The sequence below is a fragment of the Tasmannia lanceolata genome, unplaced genomic scaffold (assembly GCF_043159265.1).
Source record: "Tasmannia lanceolata isolate RefF3 unplaced genomic scaffold, GAP_Taslan_0.1 ptg000048l, whole genome shotgun sequence".
Classification (NCBI taxonomy): domain Eukaryota; kingdom Viridiplantae; phylum Streptophyta; class Magnoliopsida; order Canellales; family Winteraceae; genus Tasmannia; species Tasmannia lanceolata.
The window spans coordinates 4670729-4689572 of NW_027518725.1; the positions used below are offsets into that span (position 1 = coordinate 4670729).

At 39.6% G+C, this 18844-nt stretch overlaps 3 protein-coding genes across 3 annotated transcripts in view; 1 reads left to right on the plus strand and 2 right to left on the minus strand.

Annotated features, from left to right (window-relative positions):
• Positions 1–12616, plus strand: part of LOC143864134 (Zinc finger, C3HC4 type (RING finger) family protein) — a 48130-nt gene extending 35514 nt beyond the window's left edge. Inside the window, exons 8-13 of the mRNA XM_077374956.1 lie at positions 1970–4997; positions 5135–5267; positions 7847–8364; positions 8752–9657; positions 9767–9943; positions 12180–12616. Coding sequence (XP_077231071.1) covers positions 1970–4997; positions 5135–5267; positions 7847–8364; positions 8752–9657; positions 9767–9943; positions 12180–12377 — 4960 coding nt within the window. The 3' untranslated portion in view covers positions 12378–12616. The remainder of the gene's footprint in view (positions 1–1969; positions 4998–5134; positions 5268–7846; positions 8365–8751; positions 9658–9766; positions 9944–12179) is intronic.
• A 1505-nt stretch (positions 12617–14121) lies between these two features.
• Positions 14122–15223, minus strand: LOC143864469 (uncharacterized). Its single transcript, XM_077375393.1, has 4 exons — positions 15081–15223; positions 14671–14788; positions 14282–14527; positions 14122–14184 (listed from the first exon to the last, which is right to left on the minus strand). The coding sequence occupies exons 1-4, from the start codon at positions 15221–15223 to the stop codon at positions 14122–14124; spliced, it is 570 nt and encodes a 189-aa protein (XP_077231508.1).
• Positions 15224–15322: 99 nt separating this feature from the next.
• LOC143864471 (protein FAR1-RELATED SEQUENCE 5-like) lies at positions 15323–16420 on the minus strand. Its single transcript, XM_077375394.1, has one exon. The coding sequence runs from the start codon at positions 16418–16420 to the stop codon at positions 15323–15325; it is 1098 nt and encodes a 365-aa protein (XP_077231509.1).
• Positions 16421–18844: the final 2424 nt, after the last annotated feature.

Sequence of the window (18844 nt, forward strand, 5' to 3'; positions counted from 1 at the left end):
TGTGGCTGTTAGGTTAGGGAGGAAGGATTTATGGCTAAGATTTAGAAGGTCTATTAGGCTGGGAAAAGTGGCTGTTTCAGTCCTCAACAGAGACTCGGTAGCAACTTTCAGTAGATTTTTGGATGATTTGCGGCTCGATCTTCGGAGATTGATCTTCTGCAACTTGGATCTTTAGCTTTGATAACAATTTGATACAGGCTCGGAGAAGAAATTAGAAGAAGAAGAAAGAAGAAGAAGAGAAGAATTGGGGAAGAGAAGTAGAAGAACACAAGAGGGGAAGAAGAATTCATTCAATTGTATTTCATCCATAGTTAAACAAAAGAGCTGTATCTTTGCCTATAAATAGGCAATTAACAATCCTCAAATAAAGAAACTTTCTAAATTAAGAGTTTCTAAAAAACTAAAACACCCTAAAGACTAAAATAACCCTAATAAATCAAATAGGCCCCAAAATACCCCTAATAACACTAAAAATAACAAAAAGATCTCTACGGGGCTCCTCGAGGAATAAATGTGCAATGGGCTTTGATCTCCATCATTATGTTTGCAAGAGTAGCTAAAAATCTAATAGATAGCCATAAAAATAACCTAATAAGTAAATAAAATAATATCTATGTGCAATAATACCGTGTTCAATATAAAATAAACAATGAAACTATCAGGAATCTTAAAATAAGGACTATAAACACTAATGATATTCAGTAGCAGCCAAAAGAAAAAAGACAATGGTTTCTTGCCCATCTTACCTCCCCTCGCTTCACCATCTCCATTGTTATTGTGATCACCATCTATTTACTCAATATGCACAACATCTAGGGGTGCAGCTCGGGTCGGGTTCAACCTGAAAAAAAGTCGGGTTGAGTTCGGGTTCACGTTCGGGTTGAGTTTGGGTCGTCGGGTTGAGCGTTTGGGCAACCCGACCCGAGTAAAACCGGTCATTTTTACCATTTTTTTTTTTTTTTTGTAAGCTTAAAAACTTGGCTTGGGTCGGGTTCGGGTTGGAAAAAAGGGTTCCTCGGGTCGGTCGGGTTTGCCCCAACCCGGCCCGAGTTGCACCCCTAACAACATCCTCATCCGAGTCCTCAGTCTTAGCCTCTTCTTGCTCCTTGGTTGGGGTATTTCTTGGAGATTCGTATTAGATTTCCACATTGACCTTTGTTATGCCATGGCTTGTGGAGCCACAATAACAAATATTACTGCCTAGCCTGGTTACATCATCAACATCAAACACTGGTGTCTCTATTGTACCCAAGAATTGGTTGCTCAAGCATAAATTTTGGTGAGTGATTGTTAAATCATTCAGATGCTTTTGTTCAAGCCTGTCTTCTGGGTTGTTTGCATTTCCTTTCCCCTTCCATAGCCCGGTAAAACTGAGAATGTCATTTGTTCATATATAAGATGTTTAACTTTCTCTCTCATTCAATTGACACAATATTCTGGTTTACCTCATGCTAGTGGAGATGATTGTGGCTCCCTTTATTTGCACTTATTATTCAAGTAGTCATTTCTTGAATCCATTACAAATGACATGTCATCCTGTGTCACCAAGGATTTCATCCCATGTGTTGACTGGCCAACTTTGTTGCATTCATTACATTCTTGGACTGTCTTGTCCCCTATTTGTAAAAAACTTATCTTTTCTGGCCATCACTACTTTCCAGCTAATCCCCAACCTGCAAAATATTAATCTAGTATTGGCTTTCAACACGTGACAGTCTCGATCTCCTGTTAGAAGTTCTGTAAGATAACTCTCCTTGTGCCAAATATTTTTGTTTATAAAAGCTATATTTTTTTCCCAAGCTTCGTTTGAAGAAAGTATCGGCAATTGAAGAAGTGATCCTTAATGGCATATACCATGACCCCTTTTTACTATACTGTGTTCTATTTTCCAAATCATCATGTTTTGTTTTCCATGGATATCCTCAAATGCATCTGATAGTCTTTACTTGTCACATATATGGCATCCCAGGCGGTATCTTGCTTACAACTTAACACCAGTTGCTGGAGTTGCCGCACACATATCTCGAAATGGAGAGCCTGCCTGTGCCCACTCATCCAGCTGCATTTTATCTCCGCTTCCTTTGTCGGGAGATATAAGCATACCAGTCTCTGCTCTTGGATACTTTCTTGTGTGTCACAATAGTGGTCGCTACCTTTTCAAACGCCAGAACAGCATGACCACATTAGAATTACAACCCGATGTTGGAAATCAGCTAATGGAAGCATGGAACAAAGAACTAATGTCCTGCGTTCGTGATTCGTATGTTGAAATGGTCTTGGAATTTCAAAAGCTAAGGCGGGACCCCTTGACTTCTAGCATAGAGACAAATTCAGCACGTGCTGTTAGTCTTGTTTTGCTGGCTTATGGAGATCGAGTTTACTCACTCTGGCCAAGATCAAAACAGCACTCTTTGTCCTCTAATCAACCTGACCCGGTTGACAATGAAACAGGTCCATTAAAAGTGGTCGGGGCAGATTGGCAGTGCCTGGTTGAGCAAGTAATAAGGCCTTTCTACGCACGCCTTGTTGACCTTCCCGTTTGGCAGCTCTATTGTGGAAATACGGTTAAAGTTGAAGAAGGCATGTTTCTTTCTAAATCTGGGAATGAAGGTGGCATTAATTTCCCCCCTGCGACAGTTTGTAGCTTCATCAAAGAGCATTATCCTGTATTTTCAGTGCCATGGGAATTGGTCAGTGAAATTCAGGCTGTTGGAATTACAGTCAGAGAAATCAAGCCTAAAATGGTACGAGATCTCCTTAAGGCTTCTTCTACATCGGTCGTGCTTCGATCAGTTGAAACATATATAGATGTTTTGGAGTACTGTTTGGGTGATATTTATGCATCACGGGGTCTTGTTAGTCTGACTTCTTTGAATGAAATGCATGTAGCAGTGGATAATAATATACCTGGAAATAGGGAACCATTTGCATCAAATCTAAACACGCAGAGATCTAATCGCGTGCTTACCCAGAGTCCTGATGCACTGGAAATGATGACAAGTATCGGCAGCAACCTCTTGAGCACTGTGTTGCATAATGTCCGAGGAGCTGTGGAGGATTTTGGCTGGGCCCCAGGGTCTTCAATCCAAAGTAACCTTACTGGAGGCAGTGGTTCAGATGCTGACATGGAGTTGCAATCTATAGTAGCTGCACTTAAAGGGTTACCATGTCCTACCGCGACAAAGCATCTTACGAGATTGGGGGTAACTGAACTTTGGGTTGGGAGCAAGGATCATCAGTTACTAATGGTTCCACTAGCAGCAAGATTTTTACACCCAGAATGCTTAGAAAGACAGGTCCTGGCTGATTTTTTCTCCAACCAATCCATTCACAGATTTTTGAAATTGCGGAATTTCTCCCCTTCCCTATTGTCAAGTCATATGAGGCAACTTTTTAGTGAACATTGGACAAGACATATAATGGGCTCAAATAAGGCTCCTTGGGTTTCATGGGAGCACCGTACTGATTCAACAAATGGGGGTCCCTCTGCCGAATGGATACGGCTCTTTTGGAGAAGTTTTAGTGGTTCATCAGAAGACCTCTTACTGTTTTCTGACTGGCCTCTTATTCCTGCTTTTCTTGGTAGACCAGTCTTATGCCGAGTAAAGGAGCATAACCTGGTGTTTATACCGCCCATTACTGAACCAACCTTGGAAAATGGAGACTCAATGGTGGGTGACGAGGGAACTGAGACAGCTTTGTCTGGGGATCATCTTGTGAAATCTGAATTAATGAAGTACTTTACAGCATTTGAAAATATCAAAGCAAGATACCCATGGTTGTTATCACTGCTAAACCAGTGTAATATACCTTCATATGACATGTCTTTTCTAGATGCCGGTGTACCATGTACCTGTTTACCTACAGCTGGCCAATCACTTGGTCAAGTAATTGTTTCCAAGTTGCTTGCCGCTAAATGCGCCGGTTACTTTTGTGAGCCATCATCTTTCTTGGAAGCAGATCGAGATGAGCTGTTTACCCTTTTTGCCTCAGATTTTACTTCTTCCCGTGACTCTACATACAAAAGAGAAGAGCTTGATGTGCTGCGAGCCCTTCCTATTTATAAAACTGTATTGGGAACATATACACGGTTACACAGCCAAGATCATTGTATTATTTCTCCAACTGCATTCTTTCATCCCAATGATGAGCGGGTCCTTTCTAATTCAATAGATTCAAGTGGTAGTCTGTTATTGCGTGCCCTTGGGGTCCCTGAGTTGCATGATCAGGAGATATTGGTTAAGTTTGGTTTGCCTGGGTTTGGAAGAAAATCTCAGGGTATACAGGAAGTTATTCTAATGTATTTATGTACTAATTGGCAAGACCTGCAATTAGATTCTACTGTTATCAGTGTTTTGAAAGAGACTAACTTTGTCCGCAATGCCAATGAACTTTGTGTGGAATTATTTAAACCCAAGAATTTACTGGATCCTTGTGATCCATTACTTTCATCAGTATTCTCTGGGGAGAGAGACAAATTCCCTGGTGAGAGATTTAACACAGAGGGGTGGCTTCACATTTTAAGGAAGATAGGCCTTCGAACGGCTTCAGAATCCGATATGATAGTTGAGTGTGCCAAAAAAGTTGAGTTGCTTGGAAATCAGGCAATGAAATGCACAGAAGATCCTGATGATTTTGAGGCAGAATTCTCCGGCGTCCAAACTGAAATATCTTTAGAGATTTGGTCTTTAGCCGAATCTGTTGTTGAAGCTATATTTTCAAACTTTGCGGTTCTATACGGCAATAATTTCTGTAATATTCTTAGCGGGATTGCTTTTGTTCCCGCAGAAAAAGGGTTTCCAAGTATTGGGGGCAAGAAAGGGGGGAAAAGAGTGCTTACATCATACAGTGAAGCTATCATTTTGCAGGATTGGCCTCTGGCCTGGAGTAGTGTTCCTATCCTTGCCAGACCAAATATTGTTCCACCAGAGTACTCCTGGGGTGCATTCCACCTGAGGAGCCCCCCTACTTTTGCTACCGTCTTGAAACATTTACAGGTAAATGAAATCAATTTATCTGTATTCATTTCTAGGAATTGTATCCCACATTAAACATATGATAAAATTGGCTATCATTTTCAAAAATAATAATAATAAAAAAAAAAAAAACATATGATAAAAATGAAATGCCTCAGGTTATTGGAAGAAATAGTGGTGAGGACACTCTTGCACACTGGCCAACATCATCCGGCATGATGACCATAGAGGAAGCTTCTTGTGAAGTACTGAAATATCTGGATAAGACTCGGCCATCCCTTTCTGCTTCAGGTTATTATTTGTTTCTATCTGTTCTTTCTGTTTTGTATCATTGGTATCTTGTCATTTCTCCTATGAATGTGCTGTGTACTTGAGCCACACTCAACTTGAAGTTTTGTTTATTTGTTACACGCATCCGCCCTCATCTTTGAACAAAATTCCCTATTACTTTTTTTATTAGCTTAGCTGGCTTGAATCCATAACCTTTTGGTTGCAACACAGAGCACCTACGAACTATGATATGGGCTCTAGCCCTATCCCATCCTTAAACAAAGTTCGTGACCGGAAAAATAAATTTTGAATTTTCAGTTTGATATGTTTTGGGTTCTAATCATAAATATGCACCTGACTCATTTTAGGCCTGAAAACAAGAATAATAGCTATTGATGATTGCAATATTACAAGTAGAAGGGGGTTGATAAATGGTTTGTCTCGCCCATGCTTAATGGTATGTTCTTTTTTCCTCTTTTTTTTTAAAAATAAAATCCTTTGCTATGATTCTAGCCTCTAGGATTTCCATATAGGATTGATGGTTTAGTGGAAAACCATCAAGAAATAGTGAAAATCCGGTCTGCATTGCGCTAGATCTGTTGAAACATAACTGAATGTTCCCTCTACTCGATCGCACATCTCCCAATCTCGTTAGTGAACCTCCTAGGAAACCAACTCCTACCCCCATCCATCGTATAATATTAATTTAATCTTCTTCGACAATCAATGAATCTAAGTCAACTTCCTTTACCAGGCGGACCCTGGTAAATAACTCATTGACTTCCTCTTATTTTGAGTTTGTTCCTCCCTTTTCTCCTTTATTGAAGTCCATATAACCTAGCCCCCGCCCCGCCCCCCCCCCCCCCCGCCCTTCCCTTCTCCCACGCCTTTTTTTATTTTTGAAATGGAGATTACTCATTTCTTTCCTATACAGATGCTCCTTATAGTTTTTTACTTTTTCTTAGATTTAGGAATCTTTCTTAACTTAGTCATAGGTTTTTTTTTTGAATGGTAACTTTAGTCATAGGTTTTGCATCTACTTATTATTATTATTTTTTCTTCTCTCTTCTTTTTTATTTTTTTACTTTTCCTTGAATTTAGTAATCTCATTTTTTAACTTGGTTGTAAGTATGCGGCCAGTTTTCCTCTTACGAAAGGGTTTTTACTTACCCACATGATTTGAAATTTTGGTCGAAACATTTTTTCAGTTAAAATATTTTGATTTTGTCTGCTACCGAAATGAAATCCACTTGGATTCAGAAAAATTTCAGGATTTCGTTAGGGGCCGTTTGGATACATGGATTTTAGAATCTTGGATTTCCTCAAAATTGTAGACGAGAGACGAGATAAGAAAGAGACCAGCTGTCTTTTTCTTATTTCTCGTCTTCTTTCCGACAGCAAGAGAGAAGGAGATCGTCCCATCTTTCCAGCTTTTAGAAATCTCAGCATGGGGGAGAGATTTCTAAAACCTGGATTTCATACTTAAAATCCAAGAAATGCTGTCTGTACATCATACAACACCTTGATCATGAACCCTCTTTTACACTATTTTCAAACTAAAACCTGGATTCTAGCCGCGGATTTTAGAATCCAGGTTTTAGTTTGAAAACAGTGTAATAGTCTTCGGTTAATGCAGGCAGGAGCTTTCAAATAATTACCTTCTAGGGGGGTTTCATTCCAAGTTTCCTCAATCAATTGTATACATTCTGCATTCAGAAGCCATTGGTGATCCATCCTCAAATAGGGCTTATCCTTGGTTGTCATTAATATAGGTCTATGATCATCCCTTCCGTAAAAGAGGGTTCATCATAAAGCTGCTGAATGCTGTCCTGACAGGGTTCTTGGATTTTAAGTTAGAAATCCAGGTTTTAGAAATCTCTCCCCTTTGCTGAGATTTCTAATACCTGGAAACATGGGACGATCTCCTGCTCTCTTGCTGTTGGAAAGAAGGGCTAGAAATCAGAAAACGACGGCTAGTCTCTTTCTTCTCTCGTCTCCAATCCAAGATTTTAAAATCCACTTATCCAAACAGCCCTTAGTGTTTCGGTTGAAATATGTGAAACATGCTACTTTCCAGATAAAAATGCAAAGTTTCTGTCAAAATGTCGACATTTCGATGGAAACCTCAACAAAAATCAACTTCACTAGGAGAAAAGAGAACAACAGGATTCCTTTAAGAAATTTCTAAAAAAATGACAAAAAAAAAAGCAGTGTTGAAGAATCTTACTTGGATTTCGGCATGGGATTCTTGGAAAACGGCAACCAGCCATGGAAATCCAGGCTGGCTATTGAACGCTGTGCCACTTCCCTCCTTATTCCAAGAGAAATGCTGCAACCGGATGGAGCCTTGAGGACAGCGATTTCTAACTTGGGCCTTGGCTAAACCCATAAGTTTTTATATTCTTTTAATGTTCGTAGTTATCTCTCGTATTTAATCTCATACAGAAGATAGGTTATATCTATTGATCATATTGAGCTTTGATACAAGTTCCTTGGGTTAATTGCGTGAGAATATTCTTTTGGAATTATTAGAACTATGCATTCATTTATTCCCACACTCATCTTACATTCACACCATTAATGCATTTTCTTTTTCTCAGATACTTCAGAGTTGCAGAAAGTGGCGTTCATTCCAGTTGCAAACGGCACACGTTTAGTAACGGCGAACTCTCTCTTTGTTCATCTCACTGTTAATCTCTCCCCATTCGCATTTGAACTTCCTACTCTGTATCTCCCGTTTGTTAAGATCCTCAAAGACATTGGGCTACAAGATGTCCTTTCCGTCGCCTGCGCAAAGGATCTTCTATTAAATATCCAGAGATCATGTGGATATCAACGTTTGAATCCGAATGAACTCCGTGCTGTAATGGAGGTATTGCACTTTATTTATGATGATGTTCAGGCAAAGTCAGATGGATCCGATTGGGTAACAGACGCAATAGTTCCGGACGATGGCTGCAGACTTGTTCTGGGAAGATCATGCGTATACCTTGACGCTCAAGGATCCCGATTAATCAGGAATATAGATACTTTTAGGTTAAGATTTGTCCACCCAGATCTTCCAGAAAAGATATGCACAGCCTTGGGCATCAAAAAGCTTTCTGAAATGGTCTTGGAGGTAACATTAACGTTGGACCTCGTGCTTATTTTCTGTTTAAATTCATATTATATCACTCCAAGTAGTAACCATGATTTTAAATTTCGATTGAAATCTGAAATTTCGGATTTCGGTCAAGACTGAAACCGAAACTACCGGAAACCGAAATTTCAGCCAGAGTCCCAAATTTCAGCAACTTCGGTAATTTTTTGGCACAAGCAAATTTCGAAAATTTCGGCACAAGTTTGAAACATTTTTTTACTGAATTTCTGCTGAAATTTTGGTATTTCGGTTAAAATTTCAGTTTCGGCTATGTCCGAAACCAAAATTTTAAACCTTGGTTGTAATCAAAAGCATTTCTCCTTATAGAACTTTACCGTATCTCAAACGGACCTGCACTTGTTGCAGGAGCTGGATAACGAACAACAGTTCGATCCATTGGATCATATTGGGTCAGTTTCATTAGAGATGATAAAAGACAGACTCCTGAGCAGATCCTTGCAGGTTTCAGTATGGACAGTTTACAACAGCGTGTATGTGCCCGCATTTGAAGTCCCAACTTTTGATCAAATACAAAGGTCCCTCCAATCTATGGCAGAGAAAATACAGTTTGTGCGATGCCTTCACACTCGTTTTTTGCTACTTCCAAATTCTTTAGACATTACCCGCATAACCAAGAAATCCAGTATTCCTGAATGGGATGGTGGATCGGGACATCGGACCCTTTACTTCATTGATAGATCAAGGACTCATCATGTATTAGTTGCGGAACCTCCCAGTTATATCTCTGTTTTTGATGTTATTGCCATAATAGTGAGCCAGGTTCTGGGGTCACCAACTGTATTACCCGTTGCATCATTATTTTCCAGCCCAGAGGGTTCTGAGAGAGAAATTCTTGATGTCCTAAAACTTGGGTCTGATAGAGCTGAAACTGGTAGGAGTGAGAGATTGATAGGCAAGGAACTATTGCCGCAGGATGCTCTGCAAGTGCAGTTCCACCCTCTGCGGCCATTTTACAAAGGAGAAGTAGTAGCCTGGAAGATAGGAAAGGATGGTGAGAAATTAAAGTATGGTAGTGTTCCTGAGGATGTGAGACCATCTGCTGGTCAAGCTCTTTACAGGTTTACGGTGGAAACAGCACCAGGAAAGACAGAGCCTCTTCTTTCTTCTCAGGTTTTCTCATTTAAAAGCATGTCGTCAGAAAACTCAACTTCCCCATTAAAACTTCCAGATAATAGTCAGACAAATGTGAATAGGAAGCATAATAAGATGATACAACACGGTGGTGGAAGTAGCAAAACAGGGTCCTACCAGGTATGCAATTTGTTGACCCAGTAATTCCTGATTTTACCTTCTGTAACTGTGTCTTAGGTGTTAAATAACACGTGCTCGTGAAAATTAAAAGGTTTTTATTTTTTGGCAGACGGGTAAAGAACTCCAGTACGGCCGAGTATCTACAGAAGAATTGGTGGAGGCAGTACGTGAAATGCTTTCTGCGGCCGGGATCAATATGGATGCTGAGAAGCAGACACTGCTACAAGCAACTCTAACTCTGCAAGAACAGCTCAAGGAGTCGCAGGCAGCACTTCTGCTCGAGCAGGTTTCAGCCTTTTCCGCTCTGTCATTTATTGAAGTTCTTAATTCAGATAGGATGCTGCTCAGCTTACTGTTTTCACCTGCATTACTATATCAGCATACCTGTTTTCCCATTACTATATATATATATATATATATAGGGAGATGATATTTTCACCCCCGCTGCATTACGTGCACACCTCCCTTATAACCTGATTTGATGTGAAAAGTGGGCGACTTTATGTCAAATCACGTTATAAGGGGAGTGTGCAAGCAATGCAGGGGGGGGGGGAAATATCATCACCCTATATATATATATATATGGTGATGATAGAGAGAGAGAGAGAGAGAGAGAGAGAGAGAGAGAGAGAGGAAAATGATTGTGAGCTTGAAGCTCATATAGCTTATATGAGCTTGAGGGCCCAAACACATGAGTCCCACATTTTTTTTGGTGATCCAAACCATTCATTTGCAAGGCCCCATCATAGATAGAGTGTGTACCAAAAATAAGCTCCGTTGGATCATCCTAACCCCTCCAAAAGCGGAGGGCAAAAATGGACAGATTTGTGGCAAACGGTGTCTGTCCATTTTGCCCTCCACTTTTGGATGGGTTAGGATGATCCTATGGAGCTGATTTTTTGTACACACCCTATCTATGTAAGGGCCTTTCAAATGAATGCTTTGGATCATCCTAACAATGTGGGACCCATGTGTTTGAGCCCTCAAGCTCACAATCATTTTCCTCATGTGTGCGTGCGTGCGTGTTCGGGTTGACTTTTCCCAACCTGGTTTGGGTCAGGTTCGAGTTGAGGGTTTGGCAACCCGACCCGAGTGAAACCCGACATGTTTTATAAGTTTTTATTTTTTTAAGCTTAAAAACTCGTGCTGGGTCGGGCTGAAGTCGGATCGGGTTGGAAAAATGGGTTCTTCGGGCCGGTCGGGTTGAACCTCGTTGGGTTGGAAATCAGGTCGGGTTGGGTTGGCCTCAACCCGACCCAACCTGACCTGAGTTGCACCCCTAGCTTAAGCCTCAAAAAACCATGTGGGCCTCCATTTTCTGGATGATCCAAAGCATTCATTTGGATGGCCCTTACATGGATAGGGTGTGTACAAAAAATCAGTCCCATAGAATCATCCTAACTCTTCCATTTGTGGAGGTTAAAATGGACAGATATTAACCTTCCACAAATCTGTCCACGAATCTGTCCATATAAACCTCCACAAATGGCAGGGTTAGGATGATCCTATGGGGCTGATTTTTGTTCACACCCTATCCATGTAAGGGCCTATCAAATGAATGCTTTGGATCTTTCAAAAAATGTGGGCCCATATGGTTTTTAAAGGCCAGCACAGAGTGGGGTTTCTCTTGTGTGGTGTGGCAAGAGGAAGGGATATGTCGGCTGCCTCTTGGTGTGAGAGAGGGAAGGAGGGAGGGAGGAAGGGAGGGATTTTCTTCTTGGGGTTTTTGTCGGGTTACTCTCGATGCATCGTCTTGGGTGAGAGAAGCAAGAAAAGGGTTGCGGGTTTGTGGGTTTTGGGTTCAATTCATTATAATCCTTGTATACTGTTTTCTCATAGTGGAAGATCGTGTTTCCCCGTGGATGTAGGCTTGGCCGAACCACGTAAAATGTCGATGTTCATCTTGTGGCTTCTGTTTGGTTTTTTACTTTTCCGTTAATTTGTGCACAATCGGATTGGATTTGCCCGGTGGATTTTCTCAAGAATATATATATATATATATATCCAATTTACACAGATTCTTCTTAATTGACAAAGAACCTGTGTCGGATACTCCGGATTCTAATACTTCAAGATTTGCTGGGACACTTCGAGATCTCTTTTATCTGTTTTTTCGTGAATACTACTACCACAACTTTACAATTACCGCATGTTTTAGTTTTATCTATCCCGATAGTAAGTGTTTTTCATGAAAATTTATATTTACTTGGCGCATTAAAATTTTGAATGTATTACTTGTTATAATCATATTATTATGTAAAAAAATTAAAATTTGAGAATTGATTAAAATATTTTGACAAATCCATGAAAATCTTTCATTTTGAGGTTTCGAATCCGACACTCGGTATCCCCGTACCGATGCAAGACACATATATGTATGTGTGTATGTAGGTATTATCTGTTTTTCTTTGTAAAAATGTTATTGAGTGACAATTCAAATCAATATTCCCTCCTAAAACATGAAATCTTCCCACTCATTCTGTTTTCATAGTATCTTACTGATAAAAGAGGAATCTGTGAAGGAGAAGGCTGATGCAGCATCAAAAGAAGCAGACGCAGCAAAGGCAGCATGGTCATGCAGGATCTGTCTGAGCGCCGAAGTAGACATTACGATAGTTCCATGTGGACACGTCTTATGTCGGAGATGCTCCTCCTCTGTTTCCCGCTGCCCCTTTTGCCGCCTCCACGTCTCCAAAACCATGAAAATTTTCCGGCCATAAAAAGCCGGACGAGCCATTCTTTAGAGTGCATTTGCTGCTGCACCATTCTGCTTCAGTATATTGCCTCTTGTGTGATTTGATGAATTGCCAGGTTCCCATTTGTGTTGCAGATTAGAGGCTCAGAAGATCATTAGAAGAGATTGCTTACCGTATATATAAAGGAGGGAGACCTCTGGTGAAGTTGAGGTGGAAATTTAGGAAGCAAAAATATAGTTGGGACTTCTATAAACATTATTTTTTTTTAAAAATGTACTACAAGAGCAACTGTCCCAATTAGACTTGCATTCTAGAATTGATCCTGACAGTCACTGTCTGCTTAGTCACTCCTTTTTCTGTTTTTTTTGGCCAAAGCTTCTACATTTGGTAGGGGAAACACTTTGAAGAAGGATTCCGTTTGGGGGAAAAGACAAGTAAAAATGATGAAAATACCCATGTAAAAGTTTTATACGAACGCTTTTCAGGGTTGTTAAAATACTCAATATGCTATCCAGAAAAGTGTCAAACAAAGTGAATTGTGTCAATACCAAAATATGGTTGTGCGGATATCAGTTAAAAGAGAGAAGTGTTTCTGGGCAGTTTCTTAAAATGTTTTTCATTCGCTGATGGTAGTGGGTCCCACATACGTTTTAACGTTTCAACAAAAGAAGAAAAATGACACTCGAGCCCCCGTAGTTTTAACGTACAAAATATAAGTACAAAATATAAATGACCTAACATTCAGATTGGAGGGTTAGGATCATCCTATGGAAATGATTTTTAGAGCATAACCTATTTAGGCTATGGCCCATCTAATGGACGGTTTGGATCATCCTATGGTGTGGGCCATACCGTACTTTTAATAAAGTGAGAGTGCCCTCGTAAGAAAAAAGTAGTGTTGATAACATTTCCTTTTCTTTTTCTTTTAATAGGAATTTGCTAGCAAACTTCTCCTATGCCATTTCTCTGCATATGGCCATCCTTGTGCGTGCAAAGATGCGCACATGGAAAAAAAAGAAGAAGTAAAATAGCGAAGTTATAAAGTTTTAAATGAAAAATTACCTAGAAATGGTTTTAAAGTTTGAAAATTACAAAAAAAAATACCAACAAGATGTAGTAAGATATGACAATTATCAATCCAAAACTACAAGCAAAAGTAGAAGTTATTACAATTACAGTGAAAAAAATACCAACAACATTACAGACTTTATTTCATTTTATTCATTAACAACTAGTACATACAAGCAGTTCTTTTCAGTTCATACAACTCAAGACAGAAGTTCAAAATTTTCACATCAGTTTAGTTGATTTCTTCAACCTGAAAGTGCTTCAAATAGGCATTGCTTCAAAGAACACTTGTCGTGATCCCTGCACATATAATAAAAGCAAAGGTAAGACCAAGAATGAAATAGGTAGAAAACTCATCTATCATATAGGTAGCAAAAGTGAGACACTTAGGAGTCTGAACAGAAACTCCATTCACAAAGTTTGAAGGAAACTTAATTATTTCTAAAATGAGAATATACCATGCTCACCTTATGAACAGAAACCCTTTAACATATGAAATAAAAGTGCATACTCCCCATACTCAAACTGAAATGAAATGATAGTCAGATAGTCAATACCATATACAAATAGTCAATACACATGGAAAAAAACCTAAGTTCAAATATCAATGTATAAAACAAACCCAATGAACAAAACAAGTCATACTCACTTACAAAACATTCACAAAGATACTAACACATACCTAGTGAAAGGAGCAATATCACGAAGCGATATCTTCCGCTTTCCCTTCCTCTTCCTCCTCCCCCTCGTGTAGTGTACCCATCTATTAGAACCAATAAAAATTTAGTAATAATCGGAGAGAAAATTGCAACATAGAAAGAAGAGAGTATGTGCATATAGAGAAGAATTCAAAGTCAAACCTTGGCTTTCTTTTTACATGTTCTCAGATTATGTCCCAACTCCCCACAACCTCCGCACTTCTGTTTCCCCATTTTGGATTGGGAGAGCTCTAATGAAGACTTCAAGCATGATGCTTCCCTTGGCCGGCCCTTGGTTTTAACAACTTCGGGGTCTCGAATACATATCCCAGGTACTTGAGTGGGAAGAGAGTTAGACTGCACTTGGCTAGCCAATACGGGTATGTGAACTTGCCTCTCTTTCTTTCTCTGCTCAATCTCAACCACCAATTCAGAGTAAAATTCATCAACTTCTTTAAAATAAAGTCGTCATTATCGAGTTCCTCATCCACTATTCGTCGTTTTGCCATTACGGACCACTTTCTAAACGGGGTTGCACCTTCGTTACCTACTTGACTTGTAGGTTCTCCACCCAACAACTGATATCTAGCATCAATTGTCCATCTTCTTAGAATGTAATGCTCGGGAATGGAATTTAATTGCTTCTGGTCAAATACGGCCAGAATATGCCTTCATAATATACATGAAGTCTCAAACATGGAGCAATCACAAGTTGCACTAACACCATCGGAATCGTTGTATACAATCATATGCCCTTTTGACATTTCATCATCCCCACGTTTCCTTCTTATATTGAAGGTAGTCTCGTTGCCAATTTTACTATGTTTCTTACCCCAATATAATCTACTACCATTAAGTAAGCTCAGACAAAAAAAGGCAAAAAATTGTCCTTGTATAGTATTTTCTAGGATCATCTTCCAATGGGCTACCTGTAGTCATTGTCGGCTTTGAATTTTTTTACTTGAAATCCTCTTTTGTTTCTTTCCTACGACGGTCAGAAAGCGCTTTCTCATATTGATCAACAAAATCACGTAAAGAAGTCTTCTGGTTAACAAAACCATCGAATAAAGCATTCATGCTTTCACTGCGCTGATTAGAAGTCATGCCTGCAGTGAAAGTACCTTTCTAATAGGCCAGGACCCAGTGAATCCTTAGCTCCCACATCTTACTTAGCCAATCATTCTCATCAATTTTATACTTCAATCATAATCTTCCCCATTCCATCTCACATTCATCTATATCACCCGTGTTATACCAATGGTAGTAATCCTTTGGAAAGTCACCATCTGCCTCTCTCATTGCAGGAACATGCTCAACTAAGTGCTTTGTTATGTACCAAGAACAAAACCGATGACGTGTTTTGGGGAAGACATTCTTAATTGCATTTCGCATCGCCACATCCATATCCGTAATAATAGTTCCTGGAGCTTTTCCATGCATACATTGCAGCCACTGCCTAAACAACCAAGTGAAGGTCTCCTCAGTCTCATCAGCGAGGAGCGCACATCCAAACAATGTAGATTGCCTGTGATGGTTGACCCCTATAAATGGTGCAAAGGGCATCAAATACATATTGGTCCTATAAGTCACATCAAAGACAATCACATCACTGAAGGTCATATAAGACTCTCTGGCCCTCGAATCAGCCCAGAACAATGTACACTCTGAGTCCAACTCAATAGAAAAAAAGAAGTCATGCTCTTCAGCTCGTTTCCGTTGGAGACGGTCGGCCACTATCCCAGCGTCTAACCCCATATTATTTTTCTTCTTCAATCTCAAATGGGATTGCACTTGCTGTGGTGAGAGAACACCATCTGCGCCATCGGATTGGACATTAATGACTTTTGCAATTCCAGCAGCTTGCAACCCAATTCCATGGTAACTATCCATCAAATTTTTAACAGTCTCCTTCTTATATAGTCGGTTGTGTGAACGATGCATGCGTCTTCTAAGTGGAGAAGTGAGTTCATGCGAATGTTCGTCTTCAAAGACTGACACTATCCACTTCTTGCCTTTCACGTTAATCCCCATCTTCGCCTGACAATCAAACCTAACAGTGCGACGCGGAATCACTTCCTTACCTGCCTGTCTCTTGTCATTAGGGTTTTTCTTCCCCTCCTTGTCACACACATACTTTCTGAATATCATTTCATTTGTCTTGGTCGACTTGTTTGTAGTAGATTTTCGCACTCCAAAACCTTTACTCAAGCCATAGGTATTATAACATATGTAGGCATCTTCAAAGCTATCGAACTCCTGCCCAACAAATGGCCTTTTGTCTACACTCTCCTCGTCATTCATTTCCTCACCATCTTCTACTTGGTTACCTTCATTTAAATCTTCCCCTTGATCTTCTACTTAGTTTCCATTATTTAATTCTTCCCCTTGATCATCTAAAATGAAGGTGTGTTCATCAATATCATTTATCAATAGGCCGCATACTTGCGACACAGCGTCCTCAACAAACCCTGAGGATGTGCCACATACTTCATCAACATCAAACACAGAAGCGAGCAACGAAGCATCATCCATTTTACTAGGTCACAACACTAGATAACAAACCAGCCAACTACCACAAACCACCCATAAATCACCACCAAGCCTTGCGAGTGGAGAAGAATCATCCGTCAAAGGTTACTCTATAACAACCAACCATAACCCAGCAACCATAAACCAGCAAACAACCAAACCATCAGCCATAAAGCAACAAACCACCAGCCATTAACCACCAAACAACCACCCAAGAAACAACCAAACCACCAGCCATAAACCACAAAACCACCACCCATAAACAAATAAACCACCACCAACAAACCACAAATAAAAAAAGATCAAAACAGCATATTTGAAGTAACAAATATCATGCATTTAAAGAAGAACTGATATGATACAATTGATACCCTCAATCAATTTTTACTTTTAATTTTGGGTCCAATAATCAGTATTGAACTCAGTTTTGGACTCACAATCAGTTTCCAAAATTTAAATGATCTAGATTATCAGTCCAAAACTGATTAATTTCGATTGAGGAGAAATATATGAATTACTAGCAATTTGAAACTAAAGATATAGGGAAATGACACCAAAAGAAGAAAAATAATAGAAAATACTATATTCAGGGTTTTAAAGGGGGTAAAAAAGGTTTTAAAGGGGAAATGACGAAATCTGTTTCAATAAAAAGTGAGTAAAGGTTCTGGAAGAGGAAAATTTGGGTTTAAATAAAATCTGCAATATCCCTTAAAAAACACACAGAAATCCTAAATCAATTAAGAAGAGGAAAATCTGGGTTTAAACTACAAGAAAATCTGATTTGGAGGATGTATTTTGTAGTTGAGGATGTATTTTGGTTGGTTGAGTTATACAGAGCTTTCGTTCTAGGTAAGTTCAGTGATTTTTTAAAACCTTAACTCGAGAAAATCGAAAAAAACGGATTTAGGGGTTTTTCAAAGCCTGCAGAAAGCATTTAGGGCCCGTTTGGATGCTGAGAAGATTTTGATTTGGATTTCGACAAAATACCTGGGTGGAAGATGAGCTTTCGCAAAAGAGGTCTTCAAAATCCAGTTGTGGAAGATGACCACGATACCAAGCAAAGAAACCCAAGCTTTTCCCTTATTTAATCAAAGTTGGGTCTCGGCCTACTAGTTAGGGGAAACCAGTGGTGAAGAAGAGGAGAAGAAGGGGAAGCTTTCGTGGTGGAGTTAGATCTTTCCGACGAGGTGGAGATAGAAATGTCCGTCGAGGGTTAGGGGAAACCCTAGTTTTTTCTCCTCTTTTTTTATGTACAATTGAGGGGAACTCGAGTGGAATGAGGACTCGAATGGAATTTTTTCCGTTTCTGGGAAGTGTTGGAGGCGAAGACGGAAGAGGGAAAACCAGAAACAGAAAAAAAAAAAACCTAGCTTTCGTCTGGTTCGTTTTGGGAGAGAGAGTTACGATTGATAATTGTCATATCTTACTACATCTTGTTGGTATTTTTTTTGTAATTTTCAAACTTTAAAACCGTTTCTAGGTAATTTTTCATTTAAAACTTTATAACTTTGCTATTTTACCTTTTTTTTTGTAATGATTACTTTTTTTCTTACTTTTGCTTTTGCTAGCAACCTTTGCCATGTGCGCATCTTTGCACAAGGATGGCCACATGCCGAGCAGTGGCATAGGAGAAGTTTGCTAGCAAATTCCTACAAACACTACTGTTTTCTTACGAGAGCACTCTCACTTTATTAAAAGTACAGTATGGCCCACACCATAGGATGATCCAAACCGTCCATTAGATGGGCCATAGCCTAAATAGGTTATGCTCCAAAAATCATTTCCATAGGATGATCCTAACCCTCCAATCTGAATGTTAGAGGGTCATTTATATTTTGTACGTTAAAACTACGGGGGCTCGAGTGTCATTTTTCTTCTTTTGTTGAAACGTTAAAATGTATGTGGGACCCACTACCATCGGCGAATGAAAAGCATTTTAAGAACTAGTGGGCAGAAACATTTCTCTCCAGTTAAAATTACCATCTTTGCAAATAAAAACCAATTTTGGGGGTCTCCAAAAAGGCCCAAAGGGCTGCTAACTGACCTGACAAGCCCAACAGATCCGATTAAAATGGATTTGGCTTTTATTATGATCCAAAATAGCAGGATCTATTTTCAGAATCTTTGAACATGTTTGGATCCGAGTAGGATCCTGATAATTACTCTTTAGTAGGCTGCCGGATTTTTGTTTTTTCC

What these genes read in the sequence shown, in the direction of transcription:
- LOC143864469 (XM_077375393.1), bottom strand. Translation starts at nt 15,223, where the DNA reads ATGACTTCTAATCAGCGCAGTGAAAGCATGAATGCTTTATTCGATGGT. An exon ending in GTGGAGAACCTACAAGTCAA is followed by an intron (nt 14,528 to 14,670) that starts GTAGGTAACGAA and finishes GAGATTGAGCAG; the next exon opens with AGAAAGAAAGAGAGGCAAGT. An exon ending in CATGTAAAAAGAAAGCCAAG is followed by an intron (nt 14,185 to 14,281) that starts GTTTGACTTTGA and finishes TGGTTCTAATAG; the next exon opens with ATGGGTACACTACACGAGGG.
- LOC143864471 (XM_077375394.1), bottom strand. Translation starts at nt 16,420, where the DNA reads ATGAATGACGAGGAGAGTGTAGACAAAAGGCCATTTGTTGGGCAGGAG.